At 36.5% G+C, this 26,327-nt stretch overlaps 2 protein-coding genes across 2 annotated transcripts in view; one reads left to right on the top strand and one right to left on the bottom strand.

Moving 5' to 3' along the window:
• Positions 1 to 399: 399 nt before the first annotated feature.
• CAPZA3 (capping actin protein of muscle Z-line subunit alpha 3) lies at positions 400 to 1,606 on the bottom strand (the record flags this gene model as incomplete). The annotated part of the gene is given in 4 exon segments (XM_082480767.1): positions 400 to 512; positions 515 to 897; positions 899 to 970; positions 1,020 to 1,606. Coding segments are annotated over 4 exon segments (1,155 nt in total).
• Positions 1,607 to 2,063: 457 nt separating this feature from the next.
• PLCZ1 (phospholipase C zeta 1) overlaps positions 2,064 to 26,327 on the top strand; it is a gene marked incomplete at both ends in the record, with an annotated part of 49,775 nt that continues 25,511 nt past the window's right edge. Inside the window, 6 exons of the mRNA XM_082480661.1 lie at positions 2,064 to 2,228; positions 5,790 to 6,024; positions 10,808 to 11,009; positions 12,623 to 12,767; positions 14,491 to 14,643; positions 25,548 to 25,775. Of these exons, the coding sequence (XP_082336787.1) occupies positions 2,064 to 2,228; positions 5,790 to 6,024; positions 10,808 to 11,009; positions 12,623 to 12,767; positions 14,491 to 14,643; positions 25,548 to 25,775 (1,128 nt within the window). The remainder of the gene's footprint in view (positions 2,229 to 5,789; positions 6,025 to 10,807; positions 11,010 to 12,622; positions 12,768 to 14,490; positions 14,644 to 25,547; positions 25,776 to 26,327) is intronic.

The following is a 26,327-nucleotide window of genomic DNA, read 5'->3' as shown; positions in this document are numbered from 1 at the left end:
TTTCAGTATCCATGAAAAAATCTAGAAATAATGCTTCAATATCTTTGCCAACCTACCTTACCAATTTCCATATAACTAATGTTACATATAGTAAAAAGTTATGTAAGTAAATATAATAATGGGTAAAATTACAGAGGAAAGGAGTTTGCTGGCTCACTTGTGGCACTGTACTGCATTTGACAGTGACCATTACTAGTACCTCTAGCAGCAGTTGAAATGTACATGAAGAAAACAAAAAAACCCAGCATGTTATTTTCAGTCACTTCAGACCTGAGTTGTTTTCAAAGTGGTTATTGACTGATGACAGTTTCTCCAATGTCCTGAGTAATCCAGAAATAAATCAGTTAAACACCCTCGTTTTTTCTTTTTCTTTTTTTTTTTCTTTTTTTTTTTTTTTATTTAGACCATTTCAAATAGTGTGCATGGAGGCACTTCTGTATTGGAGACATTGGTATTCAGATGCTGATCATTCAATAGTTTATTCCAATTCATAAAAGTGTGAGTAACAGGGTCCTACACAGACTTTTCCCCCATATATCTCCTGACAAAGCCCGAATGTTTTCCAGAATGGCAACATGAAACTTGGTGACCTCAGCTTTCACAAATTTCACAAAATCTGTGGCAAACTGACTTTGGTCTATCACATTTAGAGTCTCACTCACAGACTTGCTGACAGTAACATGGAGGCTGGCATCTCTGAAGCTGTGTATCTGGAGGAGAAAGATCCCTGTAACCTGAGTGGTAAAAGGAGTCAGGGCAAAAGCCCAGTCTGACTTCCAAAGGCCGTTCCAGTGATTTGAAGGCTGGTACTGCTGAGCCTCAATGCAGGCCACAAACACCTGCCTCTTCCCCAGGCTTTTTTTGAACACCCAGCAGTTTCCCAAAGGAAAGTGGCAGCTCATGGAGGGCCTCTCGCCACAGCTGCCCCTCATCTAGCATCACACCATGCTGATGGGGTTTGCTGGTCAAGCTTGGCATCTTGGACCAGAGCAGAGACATCTCAGACAACCTGGCCGAACTCCCCTGGAGGGGACTGGCACAGCAGGTCGCAAATGAGAGACACCTCCATCTCACACAGCTCCTTCCTTGCACACAGGCTGGGGGTGAAGGCTATCCAAAGGATGGGAAAGTGCAGGGCAGGGGAGGGCAGGTGAGCTGCTTTGTGCTGGAAGGAAAAGGCACAAGATGGCGGTGGAGGTGTGGGGGGAACAGTGGTGGGAAGGTGCCTGTGCTGGGGGCCCGCAGTTTGTGACCTCACAGCGGCACCTGGGGCAGCGCTGGTGGGGGGGCCGAGGGTGGGGGCTGTGCTGAGAAGGTGCGGGGCATCCCCGGCAGGGGTGCGAGGGTGTGAGGGAAGGGAAAGGGCCCCACTGGGAACTGGAGCAAGCCGAGGTGATGTCCTGCCAAACGCTGCCAACATCACCGCAGTGAAGAGACCAGAGCAGGCGATGCAGAGCCACCATGGAGGAGAACAGATATCCTCCTCCTGCTCTACCTCCTCCTCCTCCTCTCCTCTCCTTTCCCTGCCCTGCGGCAACTGCCATTGTGTGACCTCCCCCTGTGTGCCTCTTTTTCCCCCAGGCCCGGGCCTGGCCTGTGCACGCATGGGACCCCCCAGATGGGTGGCAGAGGAGGGCCTGGGGCAGCCAGTCCAGTCCGGCCTGGTCCTGGCTGGTTGAGGTTGGTTGGGTGGGCACAATGCTGGGCGCCCTCACCTCGTTGCTGCTTTTTGTCAGTACTCGTCTTCCCGCCATTCCCCAGAGCACCTGAATCCCCTTATGGCCTCCCCATATTTCCCTCCTCTCACTGCACCCCTTTCTTTGACCCTCACCACCCCTTGATTTCCTCCATACCCTCCCCTTCTCCTTCTCTGGCCCTTTTTGTCACGTTTGCCCTCAGAGTCTCTGGGTGTGGAGCAAAAATGTCTTCCTGTGTACCTCAGAGCCTGCTTCATCATCAGAAATCAGAAGACAAGAACGTTCTAGAGGATGAGAAAGGCAAAGTACAAGCTTGTTAGGTTTAAGAAAATTAATCTTCTCCCCCTCCTCACCTATTAAAAGGCAATGACATGGGCCACAAGTTTCCTTAACCTGGTCTCTCATACGTGGTTTTTGTCCATCATTCAGAATGAGTTCAGGACTGGGAAGATTGATTTAGACAGCACAATGAAGCTACTTGAAACACTGCAAATGTCTTTTGATTTTGCACATGTAAAACATGTATTCAAGGTGAGGAATATATAGATTAAGCAATTAAATACGTTTAGTAGTCCAGTTACATATGTGTCGTCTATTTGCTGACTTTTTAAAACTAATGTTTTGAGAAGTGGATTTCATACTAATAGAGTGTGCTAAATCAGCAAATAATTTGCCTTGTTCAGATCTTTTGTTTCTGTGTAAAATAGATAACTGAGTAATTACAACCAAACCAAAATAGTGTAGCGTGATGGAAAACTTGTAGGTCTTGATTCCCAGCCTTTTTCTAACAAGGCCTCATTTAAGAAAAAATTAAATATTCTGGTTTCATCCCATCCAGCTGCTTCTGTGGTCAAGCGAACGAGCCCAGGCATGCCTATCTGATATTGGGCAGGGCCATTAGAGTGACTTCCTAAAAGTCCTTTAGCCAGGAGGACAATATGGAGTTGTCTGATCTGCTCAGGCTTCAGGTCAACACAGATTCAGCACACCTGTTCATTCAATTTTCCACTATACCTCTCCTTTGAAGTATTTAAGAGGTGTGTCCAAATAGATGGGAATTGCACTCTAACCCCTGGGGACGGATGTGGCCTTGAGATAAGGCAACAGTTAAGAGATGAAGGTCACATGATACAACTAGAAATTGGACTTACTAATAATTTAATGTAGGTAAGCAAACTACCATCAAGTGGATGCAGTCCTAGTGAGCAAATACTGTAAAATTGAGTGCCTTTGGACATATTAGGATTTTGTGTTCTTCAGGCTTGCTCTAGTAATTACTCAAAAGATGTATGATTTTTATTTTTAGCTCTCTTTTTTACCAAAAACATCTGTTTGGTAAAGCTGTTTTCCTGGGGGAATGAGGCCAAGTGGCTATATATATACATGATTTCTTTGAGAATTTTGTAATTCTCAAATTGGCTGATTCTGTCCAGATTCGACAGAGGAGAATTAGCTATGGCAAGTCATAAACTTTTAGGTCACATCATGCTGACAGGCAGAGGGAAGGCATTAGAATGTCCTCACTCTCTTGTTCCTCTCTCTTTGTTCTCTGCCTTGTTGAGCCAAGGTAAAATCAGCAGCGTGAACTCAGCCCTTGCTAAAAAGACTGCCTGTGGGTTTTGAACTTGCACCGCATTGAGAGAGTTGCCAACCTTGGGAACCTCATGAGAACTTGAAACTGTTTCTCATTGTTTCCTGTATTTTCCACCTACTTTGCTTTCTGACAGAAATTTGAGAGAGATGATCAATTGTGGGTGGAGAAGAGAGTAATTGTTAGAGGAAGTGACGTGCATAGAACAAGTCTGATCTAGTTATATTTAACAGTATAATATACTCAACAGTCTGATCTACTTATTTGTAGCAGGACTGTTAGGTATTCATTACTATTTGATAGAGATTTGAGTATTTTCTATAGTTTTGGAGCTCAAGTTGTTCATCAGTATAATAGCACCTAAAAATGCAAAGCAGTCTGGAAGGAAATCTTGCTGGCATCATTGTGAGTAACTATACATCAACAGTTAATTGAATGGTTATACACGACAAAATCAATTTCATAGAAAACAGTTTTTAAAGACTAATGTTTTTTCTAGTCTATTCTCTTTGAATTTATTTTACTGTAATGCTTCTTTGAGCAATATCAGCATTACAAACATTAACATTTTTAAGGAATAAGACATTTTTATATAATTCATCTCAAGACTAAGTCTTTGTCAAGGTATTTCTTTTTCTGAATAGCAAAGATTTGATGTGCATTTATACAAATAATAAAAATCTACCAACAAAAAATTTGTAAAAATCTTTTTTTATATTGATATCAATTTCATAACTTGAATTTGAAAAGCTCTCCTGTGTAGTATTATTGCCTGTATTTCATCAAGAGGAGAAGGAGACTGAGGCAGAAAATTTAATTTTTTGCCAAGCTTCACTTTGTGCCAATATCTAAGTGAATGTTGCCCGAGTCCTGATAGATTGTTTAATTCCAAAATAAGTTGGTATTTTCTTTTTCTATTTAACAGTTATGAGTAAATTTGCAGTTTTCTTAAAAGGTGTTAAAAATTAGATTGAGGATATCAGCCTGATATGTGGGATTTCTCAAGTGGTAATGAAATGCATATTATTAACATTTGTACTGAATTATTTTCTTGCCGGTGCTTTTCGTTAAAAATTATTGTTACAATTCTCTTTTACAAACTCGAAGCAAATACTTAAGTACTGATTTGTAAAATTTTTGGCTGGAACTTCTCATGAAATTTACTTCTGTACTTGTTTTGATTCTCTAATGTATTTTTACTTTTATTGCTGTACTTATTCAGATATCTCTTAGTAGGAACTGTACTGCATAAGAAGAAGTTGGTAATGTATCATTAGGCTTTTAGTTTTTATGGTGTCCCTTCAAAACTAACCTAGTTTAGTTGTAATCAAAAAGCAGCCAAAACTTAAGTAAGCTCCACTTTATGTTTGTGGACATTTTTGGGGAAGCTTTAGTAACCATAGTAGGTGCCATGTTATTAGATGCTGAATAGCATATTTATATATAAATTTATATTTAAATATATAAATATATATAAAAATTTATATATAAAATAATTTGGTAGTCTCAGTTTCAGAAGCTAAAAATTATGAACTTTGCTCAGCTTACAATGATAATCAATGAGGCAATGAATTGTCATTTATTTATGATTTTTATGAGTAATTTTGTCACTAAATTTCCAAAGTTTCTCTTAATTTGGCAGCTTTTAAGAATAATACAAGGTAAACTGTTAGAAACATTATATTTCATACACACAATTACATATTTAATGTAGAAACTTTTAAAGGATAAATAAAATTGTTAAGCCTGAGAAAAAATAAATGGCAGAAATAGTAAAACAGTATTATTCTACTCCAATTCTTTTGCCCTTTTTATTTTTCTAGTGGATTTTATACCGAAACACCGAAATTAATTAATGTGGTAACATTTTGTAAGCTCTATGAAAACAAGTTTACAGTTAAAGAATTCTGAAAGCGTGAATAACTAATCTGAGTTAAACATTCTGACTTGTTAAGAATAGAACACGATGTCATAGGTTATTATAAAGTATCTTGTCTCTGAACTTTAATAGTTTTTCTTATTTGATGTATTGAAAACTTGGATCTCAAGATAATTTGGTCATCCTTCTTTTATTTTCTAGATTACTGTTTGCTGTATGTTTTATGTAAATTTAACTGATGGTATTTACCATATGGTTTAAGTCTCTTTTAGAGAGGTATTAGATTAAATATATTTTCCACTCGGTAATTTTTATGCTGCAGATTTATTTTACTGCATAGCATTTTAAAGGTTTTATATAATGTGTTTTAATATTGCATATACTTTATATAGAAATTTATTGTAATTATTAGATGCTGATTATGTCATATGATACATTTTAATTTGTGTAAAATATTTTCAACACACAAAGTCAAATCTAAAAGTTGCATATAGAAGTAGAAGAATATAATTTGATAATGCATTGCAGTCTCTGTTGCCTGAGCTTTTCTCTATTGTTTTCACTCATGATCAGTTAGTGTTCTGTATGATTTGTATTGATTGTTTTGACTTTTTTTTTTCAGAAAACAGTTGACAAACGGAAGGCACATACAATTAACATAGAAGACTTCAGGGCAATTTATCGAGCTATTGTACATAGACCTGAATTTCATGAACTTTTCCGTGCTTACTCTCCAAACTGCAAAATTCTAGCTGACACCGAGCTGATTGAATTTCTCAGAAATGAACAATATGAAACTGAAGCTTGTGAAATGACTGCCTTAGAAATCATTTTGAAGTATGAACCTATTGAAGAAGGTATGCATAGTTTATGCTAAAAATCTTTGATTCCTTATGCCATTAATTTCTGAGTTTGCCTTTTAAATTAGAACATATTTTATTGAATATATTCTACTGTTTTTGAGAACTAATGTATTTACTAATTAATTTTATAATAAGCTACTAGTTTAAAAGGTTCATTTTGTTTTGAGTTATCTATTTTGATGGAAAAATTAATAGCTATAAAGCAGTTAAACAATGAAGAATCTTTAGTCAGTTAGAAAACACATTTGTAAATATCAACTGGAGTTTCTATAGTTTTAATTTAATATCTGGTTTAAATTTCAGGTGCTGAGCCAAATTCTTTTTTGTTTCTTCATCTGCGATAAAATTGTTTGTCTTGTAATTGGAAATAATCTTATTGAAGGAAATAATAGCTGTATTGTTCATGCTCCTTTGAGTGAACTAATACTCCCACTCAAACCAATTTATTGGAAAGTTCCAGATATGATTGACATGATAGTTTATTCGTATGGTGTTGTAATAGACCACTTTGTGTAACTGTCATTCTGAATTTGGTATAGAATATTCTTCATCAGGAAGATCTGTTGGACTCATCTGTCATCCTTGTCCTGTGTATTGCAGAAAGGGAAAAGGGCAGATTTTGACACTTGATTGACTGGTTTGCTAACAGTAACAACCATTATCTGATAAACTTGATAGCACTGGTATGTCAAGATTAAGATGAAAACAGTGACTAGATTTCATATACAATGTTGATAAGTCCATCTATAACATTTAGTGCATCCCTAACATTTGTGTGCAGAGAGAGAAGAATTTTCAATGCTATTGAGCCAGATAACTCTGAATTAACTCTCTGAGGGTGATGTAGTTTGTTCAGGAATGGTATGGAATACATTACTCTTCCCTTTTTATTGTACAATTTAAACTTCTAATAGCAAAATGATGCATTAACAGATTTTTTTATAAGTGTTAAAGCTTGCATTTTTGGCTGAAGGAACTATTTTGTGGAATTGATCATAAAAGTAGTGAATATGTGATTCACACCTGACAGTTTTGTCTTACTAACATCCAAATGTCAATTTTGTTCTACACAAACATTTGATTATCTCTCCACTTTATTATTAATTTTGAATAGAAGTCTTGAATCATTAAATGAGATTAAAGAAAACACTAAGGAAAATGTGGGCCCTCTCCGAAAGGAAACGGGAGACCTGGTCACCTGGGATATGCGGAAAGCTGAGGTGCTCAATGACTTTTTTGCCTTGGTCTTCACTGGCAAGGGCTCTAGCCACACCGCCCAAGTCACAGAAGGCAAAGGCAAGGACTGGGAGAATGAAAAACTGACCACTGCAGGAGAAGATCAGGTTTGAGACCATCGGAGGAACCAGAAGGTGCACAAGTCCATGGGACCCAATGAGATTTATCTGCAGGTCCTGAGGGAACTCATGGATGAAGTTGCTAAGCCACTAGCCATAATATTTGAGAAGCTGTGGCAGTCCGGTGAAGTTCCAGCTGACTTGAAAAGGGGAAACATAACCCTCATTTTTAAAAGGGGTAAAAAGGGAACTACAGGCCAGTCTGTCTCAACTCTGTGCCCTGCAAAAACATGGAGCAGATCCTCCTGGAAGCTTTGCTAAGGCACAAAGAAAATAAGAAGGTGATCGGTGACAGCCAACATGGCTTCACTAAGGGCAAATCGTGCTGAAATTCGGTGGCCTTCTACAATGGTGTTACAGTGTTGATGGCTGAGGGAAAAGCAAATGAGCATTTGACATGGTCTTGCACAACATCCTTGTCTCTAAATTGGAGACACATGGATTTGACCGATGGACTACTTGATGGATGAGGAATTGGCTGGATGGCTGCGCTCAACGAATTGCAGTCAACAGCTCCATGTCCAAGTGGCGAGCAGTGACAAGTGGTGTTCCTCAGGGGTCGGTTCTGGGACCGGTGCTGTTTAACATCTTTGTTGGTGACATGGACGGGGGATTGAGTGCACCCTCAGCAAGTTTGCTGATGACGCCAGCAGTCTACATGCTGGAGGGAAGGGATGCCATCCAGAGGGACCTGGACAGGCTTGAGAGGTGGGCCCATGCGAACCTCATGAAGTTTAACAAGGCCAGGTGCAAGGTCCTGCACCTGGGTTGGGGCAAATCCCAACCACAAATACAGTCTGGGCGGAGAATGGATTCACAGCAGCCCTGAGGAGAAGGACTTGAGAGTTGATGAGAAACTCAATGTGAGCTGGCAATGCGTGCTTGCAGCTCAGAAAGCCAACTGTACCCTGGGCTGCATCAAAAGAAGTGTGGCCAGCAGGTCGAGGGACGTGATTCTGCCCCTCTGCTCTGCTCTCGTGAGACACCACCTGGAGTACTGCATCCAGCTCTGGAGCCCCCAACATAAGAAGGACATGGACCTGTTGCAGCGGGTCCAGAGGAGGGCCACAAATATGATCAGAGAGCTGGAGCACCTCTCCTATGAGGACAGGCTGAGAGAATTGGGGTTGTTCAGCCTGGAGAAGAGAAGGCTCCAGGGAGACGTTATAGCAGCCTTCCAGTACTTAAAGGAGGCCTACAGGAAATATTAGGAGGAACTCTTTATTAGGGAGTGTAGCGATATGACAAGGGGTAATGGTTTAAACTAGATGAGGGTAGATTTATATTAGATATTAGGGAGAAATGTTTTACTCTGGGGGTGGTGAGACACTGGCATAGATTGCCCAGAGAAGCCGTGGATGCCCCATTCCTGGAGGTGTTCAAGGCCAGACTGGATGGGGCTTTGAGCAACCTGGTCTAGTGGAAGATGTCCCTGCGCATGGCATGGGAGTTGGAACTAGATGATCTTTAAGCTCCCTTCCAACTGTAACCATTCTGTCATTCTATGATTTTATGCCAACCAAATGCACTTTATTTTTTAAAACTTGTTATATATCTATTTAAAAAATAATGCTCATTATTCAGTAGTTTCATGGATAGGATTAGAGGCACAGTGAGAATAAGAAGGTACATCCCAGTATTATTTACACTGTAGTGCTGTATACTTCAGCTATAACAGGAAACAAGATTAGGAGTCAAAATTATCTTGGCAAATTGATGATATAGAAAAGAAGGATGGAGTTCAGTAAGAAGAAGCACTGCACTCCATTTAGGGCATCAAACATCAAGAGGGAAGTTCACCAGATGGGAAAAGTTGTAGAAAAACAGTGAAAATTATCAGAAGTCTAAGCAAACTTAACCTAAACAGAAAGATACAGTGCATGGAACTTGTTTCTTCTGGAAAACAATGGAATGAGGAGAAGTGTAAGAGCCATCTTCATATGTGTATAAGACATTGAAAAAAAAAAAAAGAAAAGGAGACGAATAATACAAAACAGAGCAAATATTTTTAATATCAAGGAAGTTTCAAGGTAAACATTATAGAAAAATTTCTAATGTTAAGGTTACTTAGTGCTGAAACGGGATTACTAGGTTATCTGTGGATTCTTCATCAATGGAAGTCTTTAAGAATAGCTTCAACAGACTTCTGGTAGGAGTAAGATTTTTTATAGTTAAGGACAACGGTGTATGTATGTATGATCTCTGGAGGGCTTTCAACCTTATTTTCTATTTGTGTTTAGCATTTTAAAACATTGCAAAGTTTTCTAGTTCAAAACACTGTATAACTTAGAAATAATTATTTTCTTTGTGTTACCATCATCAGAATGATTTTAATAAATCCTCATTTAAATATAAAACTTTCGGTCTGTACACCTACTGAAGACTGATGATTGCAACTCTAACCTGTAAATCATGATTCTTGTAGCTGTATCGAGAATTAACAAGTCAGATAAGTGTTTTGGGGTTTGGTTTTGGTTTGTTTTGTGTTTTTTTTTTTTGTCAAAACTTTGTATTCATTGACTTGTTTAAGTTATTGTTAACAAAAAGCAATCTTGAATGACTTACTGCTTAATTATCAGTAGCGTATTATGATATCAAAAACAAGATTATTTTGCAGCCAGAAATGGGCAAAATCCCTGACTAACTAAAACTGGGTTATGTTTTGAAACAAAGCTGACTTCTGAGATTATATCATTTGCAAAATTATTTCATTTGAAGCATGACATTAGAGCAGCATTTGGCAGTATAATGGGTCTGTTTGCCATTAAATCAGTTAAAACCAAAACAAATGGGATGACTATCACTGGTATGGAGGCAATTAGCACATTTTGTTATAGATGAAGTAATATAATAAGCTTGATTTGAAACTCATTTTTGTGGGCAGTCATTTATTTTATTAACATGCTATTTTTATTTCAAATACTTCTAATTTAGACATTATTTCATTACTAATTATTCAGAACTTTCCACCACTGAGGAAGACATTTGGTGCTAGGAATCATAGTTTCTGCAATCTTATTTTGGTAGTCTCCAACTGACATTTTGGAGAACAATTCCTTTTCTTTCTACAGAGAAGAGAAGATTCTCTTTGTGCATTGACTGGCATATTACTTTTCAAAACTAAACAACAAAAAATATTTTCCTTTGTATTTAATTAGGACTACTGCAAACTCGTCTTACTGGGGTCCATAGGAGAATAAAACTGTCTCATAATTTTGAACCACAGGAATTAATCTCCAGAATTGCACACATCTGATGTTTGTGCTTATATTGTTTGTTATTAATTTTAAAATTGCAGGAAAGTGTTATGGTGTATAACCTTTAGCAATGTTCAGAATTGGCTATTAAAAATTATGGATAGACACAGACATAACCATCAGTTTAGCTTCACACCAGAAATGTTTGTTTTCTTTTTTGCTCAGTGAGGAAAAGAAGGCAGATGTCATTTGAAGGATTTATAAGGTACATGAGCTCAGAAGACTGTTCGATATTTAAAAACGATCACAGGACCATCTACCAAGATATGAACCACCCATTATGTGACTATTTTATTTCATCTTCTCACAACACCTACTTGATATCTGACCAACTAATAGGGCCCAGTGATTTATGGGGATATACCAGGTATTTATATACTTATTTTTAGTATTTTAAGCATTCTTTGGCTTTTTTTTTTTTTTAATGAATAATAAGTCACATATAATCCTGGTTGACAATAAGGAACAAAACCATCACAGATACAAGAAAAAAATGTGAAAGTGGTGTTTTATTTTGTGTTTCGATCTATTTGCCAAATCATCTGTTCATAGTCCGGAAACAATCTATTTGTTCACTTCCATCTCAAAAAATCTACCTCACAGCAAATGAAATCTATAGTGTGCTGCACAGTATATGATTAAAACAGTTTTTAATCTCAACATGCCATGCAAGAATAAATAACTACCTGAAATAAATATAAAATTCCTGGGAAAACTCTGATCTGATCAATACATAAGACATAAGGTCACAGTACAGTGTAATATGTCAGGATATCTGTGATCAATGTATGTTCCAGTGCAGTCAATTTAGAAACAACAAAAAACAACCAAAAAAATAGTCAGTATGGTAGCCAGGAGGGAGAAGAAATTTTGTCTTTGAATGTGGATCATCTGACTCCAAGAGAAGTAAACCAGGATGCCTCATTGCCCAGACACATTTAGAAGAAATGATCAGGGAGGGAGAAAATGGATTATGTAATAAAGGCAATACAGAGAGGGACAGAAAGTATAAAGAATTTAGAAGACAGGTGTCCATCATTCCTATTACTTTTTACTACTTTAGTGAAGTGAAAGCAGTTGGAACCATCATCTATGTGAACTTTTTTTGTTTGGGTTGATGTCTGTATATTCTATAATGGCTTGCAATCATCAGGAACACTAGTGAATTTATTTCTAACAGTATTTAAAATGATATGACATTAATACTGCCTGCAAATTGCAATTTCTCTGTATCTACTCTTTGTGTAGGGAAAATATAAAATAGAAAATGCTAAAATAATCTACAAGCATCTTTGAGATATCGTTAGCATGTAAAGGGCAGCATGTAAAAGACAGATTGGTAATTAAGTAAAATAGTCTACAAGAAGTGTTTAAATTAACAACAAGCCAAATACTACAAGGCTAAGATCTTTAAGGGGTGCTATTAACATATTAATAATTAAAACAAAGTATATTTAAGGCATCTAAGAAACTTCAGAATTCCCTCTTAGAAATAAGGTGGGGAGAGAACAACTGAATTATATAAAGACCAAGCACAACCTGATTCTGTAAGTGCGATTCTGTAATTTTTAAGTATAATGATTTTCAAACTTGCAGACAAATCCTGGAATAGTAATAAAAAAGGCCCTTTCAAACAATTCTTCTTCTATTTTAAGCAACAATTTGCCATCATTCCAAAATTCTTTTATTTAAATCTTTGACCCTCATTTTTAGTCTGTTAATGAAGGTTATTCAGATAATCCAGATTACTCCTTAATGCTCTAATAAAGTTTTATGCCTAACATGCCTACGATAAATAACAGAAAATATAGCTCTGTCTCATATCTGTATAATTCTATAGGATTTATTTTCTTTTGTGATGAAAAAGTAGGGGGTTTTGTAATTATTCAATGTGCTTGTAATCAGAAATACAGCAACTTGTATAAGAAAGTGGGGTATCTTTCTTTTGACTGTAAAATTGTTTCTCTTTTTCTTTTGAAGTGCTCTCTTAAAAGGATGTCGTTGCCTGGAAATTGACTGTTGGGATGGCTCAAACAATGAACCTGTTGTGTATCACGGTCACACTTTAACGAGCAAAATTCCATTTTGTTCTGTAATTCAAGTGATAGACAAATATGCATTTGTGGTATGTGTCTATATATGTGTGTGTATATCTATATGTTGGTTAAAATGTGATGGTGGCTTTAAAAAAGCCCATGGACATGGTTGTTGTCAGGGACTCTCCAGGGTAAAAAAATATGAAACAGAGACAGCGCATGTGGCAGTGGGCATTGTTGAAATAAATTATAGGAAAATTTTGCTATCTGGTCTTAATATCTTTTTAAAAAATTTTATTTAAGGAACAATAAACATATTTTGCTGATAATGATTATAAACCAAACTTGGTGCAAGGAATTCAGAAGGTCTTACTCAGCTTGTTAGGTCAAATTCTCACTTGAGGTCATTTAAGCAAGGACTGAACATGAAGTGAAAAATTACTTCAAAATCAATCTGATGTTTTAATCCTTCTTTATATTTAATTTTTGTTACTTCACTTGTTCTCTTGTTGCTATCAGACTGTCTTGTATATAATGCTTGAATTTACAAAATAGAGAAAAATGTAAGATGAAAGCTGAGTTTGAGACTTACTCAGTTTTCCATTCCCTCCCTTTTTATTTTGAATTCAACATCTGATAAAGGTTACCACCTACTGCTGTCTTTTTGTCAGATGACTCATTAGGGCAATGTCACTTCTGCCTATCTCTGGCGAAGCAGCGAACACTGGAGAGGTTTTGGCACTGCCTCAGTCTTTTGTGTAGGTTTCTGGCAAAAGTCCCGCTCAAAACAAGTCCTGAATGACTATTAAGATAACTCTTATATTCAGGCCAGCATTATGTATGTGAATACATACACATTGTTCATCTGCCCAATGTGATAATTTCCTATTGGGATGACTTAGTCAACAGAATTTCAGAGCCGTTGTGTTATAACCTTTAGGTGCAAAAGAAAGAGCTTCTTGGGAATAGCGGATATCAGAAGAGATTAAGATTTCTTTAATTTTGAAAAACACCAAAATGATCTACATTGATGTTTTTAGAATTTGGAATGTTTTAAGTCTACTTTGAAATTTATCTAAATCATTTTCTATGCCTTAGTGTGCCTGGGAGGTTTTATCAATACTTATAAATACTTAAAGAGAGAGTGCCAGGTAGATGGGAACAGTCTCTTTTCAGTGGTGCCCAGTGATAGAACAAGAGGTAACAGGCACAAACCTGAGCATAGGAAGTTCCACCTAAACATGACAAGGGACTTCTTTACTTTGAGGGTAGTAGAGCACTGGAACAGGCTGCCCAGAGAGGTGGTGGAGTCTCCCACACTGGAGACATTCAAAACTCACCTGGACGCCGTCCTGTGCAACCTGCTGTAGGTGACCCTGCTCTGGCAGGGGCGTTGGACTAGATGATCTCCAGAGGTCCCTTCCAATCCTGACCATTCTGTGATTACCTGATTTTTCTAATGAAGTACTGTGTCCCTCCTAACAGATCTTCATTTTATTTCCCTAGTGGTGTTTTGTTTTTGTTTTGTTTTGTTTTGTTTTTTAATTCTGTATCAGTCTAGTCGTGTTTTAAGCCCCCTTAACTTCCCGAGGATGCATTTTTTCTCTTCTACAATTGTGCTTTCTCTTTTCTGTAAACATTGTGAGCTTTTTTATTGTGTTATTAACCTGAAACAACTTATCTATATTCTGAAAGTTTTGAAAATAAAAGGAAAATACAGATTACCAAGGGGAGTTTTGTAAGATATTTTGGGAAATCAAGTAGTCCTTTTTTTACTTATTAATAATAAAAGCCTTTAAATTATATTTCCAGGCATCTGACTATCCAGTTGTACTGTCTTTGGAGAATCACTGCAGCCCTAAGCAACAGGAAGTAATGGCAGAATATTTAGAAAGTATTCTAGGTGACAAACTTCTTACTTCAACAATTGGTGATACAGTGGTGACTAAACTACCTTCTCCTGAGGTAATAATATTGCATTTCTCTCTGTGAAAGATAGGCGGGAAAAAAATTGTTTTGTTGTTTTTTTTTAGTCTTCTGAAACAATTTATGAAACTGCTCATCTGGTGTCTGAAATAGACTTCAGGTAATAACAAAAACTTAATTAACCAACACAATAAAAACTGCATGAAAAGATAAAGAAGAGAGAAAAAGTGAAAATTAATCATGTGGATTGATATGGAAATTTTTTATTTAAAGGAAAACTGTTTTCAGTACAATGCTGAAGCATGCATTTGTTAAAAGCTAACGTACTAACATTTTTGCAAAGCTTTGCATCTTGCAGTTCACATAAATCCAAATTCTGGTGATTTGGATGCATTAAAAGTTTTATTTTATATATAAATAAAGTTAAGTGAAGTTTGTGGGTTGCAGTTTATTTTATGTGGAAATATGGCAGCTATAGTAATGCGTCTTGTTATTTTGAACCATGTTTACTAACACTGAATAAACCTGCATATCAAAACCCGAGTAGCAATACTGAAATTACTCTGATTTTGTTAAACTATTACTTAACAAGAATTAAATTATCATAGTATGGTGCAGCTACAGTAGTCCTATGTTGGACATCTGGTAGTCTAAACACAGAAAAGAGTATCTGCCTTTAAAGAGCGCAGATTTATACACAGTGAATGACAGGGCAAAGATTGTAGAACTAAGTACTGCTGAACCTGAACTCTGAATCTGTGAGCTATACAAACACCTGGTTAATTTAATTTTGGAAATTTTAAGTTATTGAAACATTGTGTTATAATGAACAGCTTCAAAGTTTCTGGGGACCTGTAAACTCAACATTTTGAGCTTAAACTGAACAATCCTCTCCTCTCCTCTCCTCTCCTCTCCTCTCCTCTCCTCTCCTCTCCTCTCCTCTCCTCTCCTCTCCTCTCCTCTCCTCTCCTCTCCTCTCCTCTCCTCTCCTCTCCTCTCCTCTCCTCTCCTCTCCTCTCCTCTCCTCTCCTCTCCTCTCCTCTCCTCTCCTCTCCTCTCCTCTCCTCTCCTCTCCTCTCCTCTCCTTCTTCCTTTTCTTTGGGCTTCCAGTGTTTTAATTTTAAAAGAGGAAAGAAAGTATACATTTTTAAACAGCATTATGCTTTGAACCAAAATTAAAAAATCTTCACTTTAAACATGTTAGTGTATCTGTTTCTGCTGATTTATTTTTTGTTCCTTAGATTAAATGAATTTGCTAAAATTTAAACATATTATTGAAATGCAAAACTGAATCTACATTTTTTTCAATAACAATGTTGATGGAGCTACATTGAGTTCTGTTACTGCAAAAACATTCTTTCTTTCTCAGTGTGTTTCTCCCTAAGGCAGTGTTTCTCAGCTGGTGGCTTGAGACCCCTGGGATATGAAGTCAGAAAAGGCAATTAGATGGGTGTTGAAAATTTTATTGCAAACCAAAACAAATAAATTCCCATTGTTCCAGTCTTTGCACATATTTTCTTTCAAGGACAAAAGACTTTTTTTAATCTCTTGTAACACAAATACATGCATACGTACAAAATAGTTATTTATGCTTGTTCCTGTTATCAGTGATGTATAAGATACATTTTATACCTTTTTTTTTGAACAATAACTGAAAAAGGAACAATGCAAATGAAAATGTGGTGAAGAAACACTGTAATAAGGAAAGACAAGACACAGACACACAGAGATGTATTTTTGTAAAGGATTTGTCATGGAAAAAACATTTTTGAAGTGGTGTGCCTGAAAGACTTGCTAAAGTATTCCCATACTGTTATATTTTCATAGCAATGATGTTGTAAATATATTTAATACATTAACAAATTTCTCAATAAACCAACATATTTTTTTAGATTGTAGCATTATATTTTTATATCACACTGTCCAGTATCACTTTGCAACCTTAAAAACTGTTCTGTAAGGTAAAAACCCAACCAAACAAACCAAAAACCCATATTAAACATGATGGTTTGTTTTAAAGCCTTTCAAAGCATAGCTGCATTCAGTCTAATAGATGTCCAAGTATCATATGTCTTCTGTAGCAAACACAAAATCAGTGTATTGCATCTGAATCATGGAGTCACTGCATGACATACTTTAAAATGTTACTTTCTATGAAATATGTCCCTTACCATGTTTACTGTGATATAGAAAATTCATACTTTGTTTTTCCATAGCTTAAGGCTTTCATAAGTCAACTCTGTAGAATTTTTGCCTGAAAAAACATTGCTGGGTTCCATACTTATTCCTCACTTAAATGTATGCTGTTCAGATGAGATTCGTTCTATTGAACTTTTAATCTTTTGAAGTTACGTGAGATGTATTCCACATCTACGTACGATGTAAGAGTTACCTAAATAATACCACTGTCCTCAGCTGATTTATAAAAGTATGAATTTAATAAATTATTAAGTTGAGAATGAACAGGGATTAGGATCATGTCCATTTCTCTTAGCTGTTCTGATCAAGCACATGAGAAAAAAGGAAATATTTAGTTATGACTGAATTTGCAAATTGTAGTAAGCTTGTAGTAAGCTTGACTTTTGGCTAGCACTTTTTGAAGAACCACTTTTTAGTCCATGTTCAAAAGGAGTTTAGTGGCATCATATCCTTAAAGCTTGGGACCTTGTGCATGCTCAGGGCCTGGGTAAATTCGTTATCATTTAAGTGAGCCTGATGCTGAACTTTGTCTTAAGCCTGCTTTACTTAAGCAGTGCACAAGAGATGCTACAGAACCATAAATGATGAATTTAAAATGCTGTCCATAAGAAAGATTCTCAGTTACTGTAAAAAAAAATAGTTCTTGCCTACATCATCTGCTGTTCCACCATTTTCAAGACGGAGCGTTGGCAAGAATAGGGAAGAAGCTATTGCATCTGATATGATTCTATGGGAACACAATTGCTTAAGCCATCCCAGGAAGAAAATTGTATCAGAAGTGTTAACATCAGTAACAGAGTAAGGGCACTGTTCTTTAAGCATGACAGTTTTCTGATTTTTAATACGCCTAATAAAATGTAGTAAGTGTCAGGATGATTAAAGTTCATTATAATTGCTCAGATATGAGATTGGTTCAAAAGAATGATGTGTTCATTGGCATGGCTCAAGCGCAGCAAATAAATTTGCTTAGAGGCTGATACAACCAGTAGCCTGATAACTCATTTTGAAAAAAATTACTATGAATAATGCACTCAAGGGAATTGGTGTACTTGCCTATACAAGTGCTTTCACTAGCAAAAATCTTATCAGATGACTATATCTATCTATATTATATTCATATACAACAAAGAGGGAAAGCTTCAAAATCAGTTTCCTCTTTTGAAACTACCCTATGTAATAAAGCTGTATTTATATGTGAACCTGTCTTTCATTAAATATTGAAATTAAAGAAAAAGAAACAGAAGATATAGCAAAAAGCAACATTTTAAAAAAGGAATCGTTACACACTCTAATTTAGCCTACTAACAAGTCTTAAGTTTTTTTTGTAGAGTCCTGTTCAGCATGTTCTGTGGCCAACATACATTCCTTTCACCTAAATTATTAGCTTTTTCCTTAGCATGTTTTATTGGGTATGTTTTAAAGTCTGTTATAAATATTAATTTAAAATGATGATTTCTTCAGTGTTGCTTCTTTTTTTTTAGACTGTTACACTGTCTTAGAGAACAATACAAATAGGTGGTAAATTACTTATATGCTAAAATATTTACTTGATTATAAATGAACATTAATGTCACACTAAAGTAGCTCAGTATTTGGGTGAGTATACTTCAAGTCACTTTACTATGTGTGTGTATATATATAGGAATTGAATTACTCTGAGTTTAAAAATTAAGGTATTCGGGTCAGAATTACAGGGCTTTACCTCCATTTTCCACATAATCTTGTTTACCTTCTTTTGTCATTTTCACCTTCCCTGAGTTGAGCTCCGCTCTCCTTCCTTCTGCCTGAATCTTAGCAAGGAAGATGGGAGGGATTGAAAGGGTAGAGAATCTTTGACTCCTCATTGTAATTAACAATAACCACAGAGACATTTTTTATAATATGCTCTGTTAAAGAGTATTCTAGTGTAATAATATCCCTAGGGACACGGCACAAACCTCTTTACTTCCACGTGTGCCTCACATGCCTATAAATGCAATGGACATACTTCTGTCCCTCAAGTCCTCTGATTGCCTGTGTCACAAGAGGTTATTGACCATTTAGTTGTCACCTCTTGCTTTCATGACCTGTGCTACTGCCTTCTTTTCTGGGCTTTTTTTAACAAACTGCTTGTAGGATCCCTCAAAGATTTGGCTATGGACTAACTAGTTCAGTCCTCCTTCCATTTTCTCTCAGATTTCTTTGGCAAGAACCACCAACATCCAGCTTCTCCCTGTCACATGAGACCGAAACATTATATTTCTTGGGTGGGAAATTCTCCTCATCTGACAGCTACTGCTGTTCTTCCTAGTTTTGCTCCTCCTATGAATGGGTATATACAGCTTATGCAAGGCTTCGTTTCAATACCCAGTTCTCAATGTTCTTCAAGATTCGAATCAAATGGTGCCCCTGTCTTCACATGAAGTGGAATACCACCTAATTTCTCCAAACACTTCATAGAAACATTTGCCTATTACAGGTTCTTACTTAGGTCTTGGAGATGTGGAGATCTCCATGGAAATTATTTTCTCCTCTGTTGTCTGATCAACTTCCTACTTCCCTTTCTAAGTAGGTTTTGAGCCACAACTCTGTCAGCTGAGATGATTGTGTGTCTGGAAGAAGGATTAAAATGCAGAGCAAACCCAGTCTTAGGTGGTTCCTTGGACCACTGCTCATGCATGATGTTTCCTATCATTGTAAGTCTAAGTGAAAATCACAAGGTGGTACAGAAAAGAAAATTGGATGGTTACTGAAAGCTATTGCTCTCTGCTTTTTCTCAACACCTGCTTGCTCTGAAACACGAAACCCAGAAAATTTCAGGAAAGGAGGTTTTTTAATTTTTTGGCTTCAGTTCATCCTGCAGCTGACTATACTAGTACTGTTAATTCCCTGGAAAATTACTGTATTCTGTATTCTGTAGCATCTCAACAGATAATTCTTCCTCTACATGTGGAGTAGAGGAAAGAGAAGGCTTTTACACTGTTTCATTATTTCACATACCCCTTATCCACTGAGATAAACCGGGGCCACTCTTGAGCTTCACCAATCTCTTCTACCGTATCAGTCCTCTTACCTCTTTCCCACGCAGATACTTTGCCACTCAAACCAACAGACCCACTACAATCCTCTCCTTGCAGTCTTGGCCACTATGGTGCTTCTAAAGAGCCTTCAAGAACTTCCTTTAATATTCACTGGAATATCAGGTCCTTTGAGTCAGCTCCCAAATTAAATTATATTTGGCGTCACTGACTGGAGCCAGAGACCTCTGCCAATTGCACCAGCACTCCTGGATTATGCTGATATAAAGTGATAGAGTGTGGTGTCTTGTGCAGCAATTTGTAGGTGAGCTTAGAAAGTATTAGAATTCTAGAAGTAAGATCAATTTTTTCTTGCCGTGAATCCTTCCTTCCTAATGGGTTTGACAGGTACTGAAAGAAACAAGTAAGCCTCAAATGTAACACACACAAAAAGGATGTAAATGCATTGATGCTTTTGATGAAGGTTTGTTTCTCAATTATTTTGCATTGTAGTACATCAAACTACCTTACGCTGCTGGCATGACATATACATGAATTACTTAGGAATTTTTCATTATTTGCAGGCTTCCTATCACAAAATTGGAAAGAGATATTGATGCATTGTTAACTGTAAGTTAAGTGGCAACTTGTTATTTTACAAGTCGTCTTCAATGTTTGCTGCACAGCTGCAAGATCAGTTACTACGTTGTGGTGGTTCAGAAGCATTTCTGGCCACAATCTCCAAGATTTTGCCACCGTTATTAAAGCCATGCTGTCTAAATAAAAGGACCTATTTAATAATCTCCTTGAGAAAGATTCATAGAAGGTCTACAGTACACCTTCATGCTCTCTGGGCATTTTAAACCCTACTATTAGGGGGAAAACCAACCAACCCCATAGCCAGGACTCCTTGTTCACCTTTCTGTTCACCTCTATCTGCTCAATATACAAAGGAGCTTTCTATACACAGTCACTGTTTTCCACAATGCACCAGTCTGGGTGAACCAGGTACAACAGTCTTTGTCATCTAGGTACAACATTTGAGTGTATGTCTAAGAGATTCTTATTGCTACTGCACTTTCTTCCTTTCTCTGTAAAGATGTGTCTCACTGAGAAACTTTCAAAACTTGGTTGTACCTGGCTGCCTATAGCCTCTGACAAATATCTTCTTACTGATTATGATGTCTGATAAAAGGGTAATAGTCTGATTAAGCTGTGTCTATATGATTCAATTTTCAGTCTAAACATCTCCAAATCTTCCTCTTCCATATCTTTGTAGGGTTTTATAGTCTTATTTTCTTGTTATTGAAAAAGTAGGACATGAAGATTTTCACTCAGAAATTCAAGATCAAGACTGCTTTAACATATCTAATTTTATTGCTTCAGTGATGAGATTCACGCTTATTTTTTTTGACCTAGAAGTCACATATGCAAATGTCTTGACCAAGTCTTTGCATCAGAAATATCTTTGCTTCTTAGAAAGTCAAAAACATTTCCAGTCTACTGTTTTGCCTTTCAGGCTGTCTATGGCATCTATTCTTTACAAAAATGAGAAGAAAGATGTTGAAAATGTAGTATGCCCCTGTGATGACCTCAAAAATAAGAAAATCGGTATTGTTTGTCATAAAATGTCTGGATTCTCTAGGTGGGGCTCAGACTTTTCTCAGTGGTGCACAGTGAAATGTCTATAGGCAGTGGGGAAAAAAACTGAAATATAAGAAATTCCATTTAAACATGAGAAAAATAGTTTTCTACTGTGATGGCAGTCAGGCACTGGAGCAGGTTGCTTCAAGAGATTATGGAATCTCCATCTTGGAGATACTCAAAACCTGACTGGACACAGCTCTAACTCTTATTGACCCTGCTTTGAACAAGGGGGTTGGACTAGATGGTCTCCATGGGTTCCTTCCAAATTCAACCATTCTGTACTTATATGATATGGCTTCCTGGTTTGAACTGGGACCTGCTTCATGACTTGTCTGGCGGTCACTGGACTGCTTCCTGAACTTGCTTACCACTGCCAGACCTGATCTAATTGTTTTACTGTTGCCCTAGTTGGTGAGATCATCACCGCATGCCTACCCTACTGTCACCCTCAACCTTGCACAGCTGCTGGCCCTTGCTGATTTCTGGTTCTGAGTTGTTGCATGAGCAGCATGTTAGTTAACAGTGTTATTTACAACATAATTGTGGATCAGTTCCACCCCATTTTTAGCCTTAAATGTCTCTAGGAAAAGCAAAATCATCTGCACTAGAACTTTCTCCAAGACTACTGTCAGATGCCTTTTTGATTGCATGGTTGGGAAAGTTTATGTATGTTTTCATATTTCTCTTACCTCTGATGGAGTCCTCAGGTAAAACAGGACAAGGCATTGCCAGCTAAGGGTCCTGGTTTTCAATGGGATCTAACCTTACTGCCGACAGTTATAATAGGTCAAGCCTCTGAGCCATTGGCAAATTGATCCTGCCTTTATCTCTTTCTGGTAGATGAGTGAGAAATATTACTTTGCAGAATTGTTTTTAAGGAGTGTTTCTTAGAACACACATACTTTTACCCAGGATTGTGCCAGGTTTTCACTTCATCGAGAAAATTAGTCTGCCAGTGCCACCCCTCTCAATTTCCTTCTTTAGGCATGTTTTCCTTTTTTGTATCTTTAATAAAAGGACATTTACAAAAATTCTCTCATGTACTTTGTGTCTACTACAGTGCACAACACAGAACTAGAATTTTCAGCTTAGGGGACTTCTCATTAGATAACTGTGTCATGAAAGCTTGTTATGGGATAACTAAAAAGGTGCTTCTGATATAATTAACTATTTAACTAGAGCTAAGACATTACTGGTATTAATGACTTGAAATATCTCAATGACTGTGATTTATAAGGCTGCCACAAAGACATCTATTCACACTTTCACTAAGCGTGATTCTCTTCTTGAACCATTGAAGAATGCTGGGGGGTGAGGGGGGTGTTAACAGTTGTACTTAACAATAGTGCCCTGTTATTGTCATTCAAGATAAATTTTGCCAGTGCCTCAAAAGCTTCCCCCCTTGTTAGACTTCATGGAAGTTGTCACATCTTTACCCTCTATCAGCATCTAAGATGATAATATAATTCTTGAAACAGAAAATTATGTAAAACTTTAAACTGATTTTAGCCTTGTTACTTAGCAAGATTTTCATGATTGGATATTCCTCTTACTAAGCACCTACAGGTGGTCAGAAGAGGAGAGAGAAGAACATGCTTAATTTAAATAGGGGAAGATATTCTTCTCTTTTTAATACTCATGACCCAAATCCAAGGTTTGTTCTGTATATTTCTGAGGACCAAATTTTGTCCCTTTTTACCGTAATTGTTCAGTAGTTGGGTTTGCCTGATCCTTTCCAAAGTGCTTGTGATTTTGTCTTGGAGTCTCGCATTACTTCAGCTGTTCTGATTTGTGTTGTATGTGACATTAACCAGAATGCCTATTTAGTACAATAACTAAGTTTTGTTCATTTAATTATTTAAATATGTGTTCCAATTGATTGCACCTGCAGGCTTTTGCTTGTGCTAGCCTTGAAGTCCCATTATGCTCTAGGGAAGATCTATTATGTTTTACATATTTAAATTTTTTAGTATGCTTACAGTTTATATATAAGTACATAGTAACCATGTACTTTTTAACATTTGGTATTTTATATTTAAACTAGAAAAAAGAAGTTACAGTGAACGTTCAGACTTTCAGCTCGTTATCTGCTTAAAAGATTTAGGCATTCGTACAGAAATATGCTGTGTGTTTAGCACTGCGAATTACTAATTAAAGAACTCAAATTTCACATAGTCACTGATTTTGTAACCATACATTTGTCATACTTTTTTTGAAGATCTGTTTGAAGCTCAGACTTAAAAATCTATGGTATGTCTTTTTCAGTTCATGGTTAACTTTCAGTGATTTGGGTTAACTATTATCGGAATCTGCTTCTGGCCAAAAAATAGCAAATTTTGTTCTTGCTAGAGTATTTTCTGTAATTGTTTTTGAAAAGAGAGCTGTGATTTTAAAACATTATCTTTATAGAAAAAAAAAAAGTTTGTCCTACCTCACGGTATTTACATCTTTGCCAGCAGTTTATAAACAGAAATCTAGAAACTATATCTGAATTAAAACATCATGGCCCTTTTTTATATGGTGATATAGACTATGGTCTTTTTTACTTAAGGCAAGTTTACATACAGGAGGCGGTAATATATCTATAGAAAGGTTTTCCTTCCCTTGCATACTGGGTCTTATTTTTTAATTTGTAGAACTAAATTTTCCCTATGAATAAAATGCAAGACTAAAATACAACCTAAATACAAGACCAAAAGTGGACAGAATTGCTTTTCAATATTGGAAAATACAAAGATGTAAGGAAAAATTCAGAACTCTAAAATATGAGTAGCTTTACTCATATTAAAACTCTTCTAAAAATATCACAGGAAAAAAAAATGAGTGCATCAATAAGAAATGAAGGAAATGTTAAAGGGCTTCCTTATTCTGAAACACCAGTGCAGAGAGACTAATCAAATCTTACAGTAGCATGGCATTGATAGATATTAAACATAGGGTGTCTCATTCCACCGGCACACTGACAAACTACTAATACAAGATCTGAAGTGATAAAGAGACTATCAGCAATGGAAGTTGCAATGTAAATAAATTGAATGTCTATTTCTTTGCCTATGGCTCTAGTTTCTATTATAAAGCTTTGTGTTTATACATATGTTTCTATCATCCATGCTTTTCATATTTAATTGATGGATACCTTAGAATACAATATTTGTTATCTTTTATTTAATGAGTAACTATTTGACTGTTGTTTCTGTAACCTTCTCAGCAGTATAGTCTTCCTTTTCACTAATGCATATGAAACTTAAGGAATATTATTGTGGATTACTTTATCCAAGAACCTAAGTAAGTCCTGTTACTCACTGGCAGTTCCTGAGTACAGAAATAGAGATGAATGTCTGCTACATAATAGCTGTTTTACTGTGAATATTATTTCATAAATCTAAGTGAAATTTATAGGATTCAGGCACATAGATGAAAGCCATATTATTACAAATGATAAACTTTAATGATTTTTTTCCTACATTTTTTACTATGTAAGTTTAAACATACCCATTTAAAAATAGAGAAACTGCTTAGGCAACAAATTACCAAACTCTGTCAATTTCTCTGACCAGGTAAGATCAGCATGAGGATCCACTGTATGACATAACAAAACTTTTAATTTGGTATGTACGCTAGACAGTTGTGCACAAATGAACTAATCGAATAGGGTAACAAATTTCCAGCAGCTGCAGTGATAGCTAAAGAAAATTTCAGATTAGTATAAGATAGATGTCTGTAAGTCTATATATAAAAATGAATTCATGCATAGTAAAAAAATATACCTCCGATGACTTACCTGGCCACCACTGCTGACACTTACTTAACTTCCTACCTTCATCTTGCTCATGGTTTCAGCATCTGTGTATCTGTATGGTGGAGAGGGGTTTTTTTAATAGATATTCATATTCTATTGTGTGCTTTGATCTCCAGTTTCTGTTTGTTTTACTTGCTTTTGACTTCTATTATACCGATATCTAGCTGCACTTCATTGTGTTACCTCATTTCATTATACTTAAGAAACAGCTTTGAACGTGGGTTAAACAATATTTAGATATCAAAACCTATAATTAGACCACACGTAATTCTAGTTACTACTGTTTAACTTCTTTTTTACAGGCATTAAAATTCAAAATTCTTGTAAAAAATAAAAAAGTTGGAACAATTGAGGAAGGTGTGCTCAGGAGAGATCTTGACAGTCATGGTGAGACAGGGGAAATTTCTGATCTTGAAAATGTGTCTGATGAAGATGAGATGGATGAAAAAGCCCCTCTTTACCCAAAGAATGATTCCCCAAAAAGAAAAAGTGAACAAAGACCTTCAGCCCCACCTCGAAAAAAAGCAAAGGTAACTTTTGTCTCAACTGAATTTAGTAAACACATAGATCTATGCCAGCTTTTTTTTTAGAAAAGAGGGAATATATTGTCTTAAAATACAGACTAAATTTAAAAGGTAGGCTTTGAAATTACTTAGAGCAATATATTTTGAAAAAATATTTTTTAAGTCAAAGTTTCATATTTTTCCTGATTCTTACAAGACACTCCAAACTGAAGCATATTTTAGTATCCAGCTAAAATCAACCCATCCCTGTGCTCCCATCCTAAACACCACCCACATTTTTCACTTTCTATTCTTGTGCTTCTCCCAGGTGCTCAATACCACAATAGATCTCAGATAAAGTTGCCCAACTACTTTGTCGGTCTCAAGGCCCTCCTGGAGCTATGCTCAACTCATAGCAGTTCCTGATGATGAAGGACAGAGTTAACTATCTATTTCTTTCCACATTGCACCAGTCTATCGTGGAAATTTTGAGGAGCTGCTATACCCCTATTTTCTTTTCTTCTGGATTTATGCATGAACTTAGGTGTAGAGTTCTGGCTGCACTAAAAAAATTTATAA

This window comes from Vanellus vanellus (assembly GCF_965231255.1).
Source record: "Vanellus vanellus genome assembly, chromosome: 1".
NCBI classification, from domain to species: Eukaryota; Metazoa; Chordata; class Aves; order Charadriiformes; family Charadriidae; genus Vanellus; species Vanellus vanellus.
The sequence above is the reverse complement of the archived record's forward strand: the minus strand, read 5'-3'. Positions and strand labels throughout refer to the sequence as shown.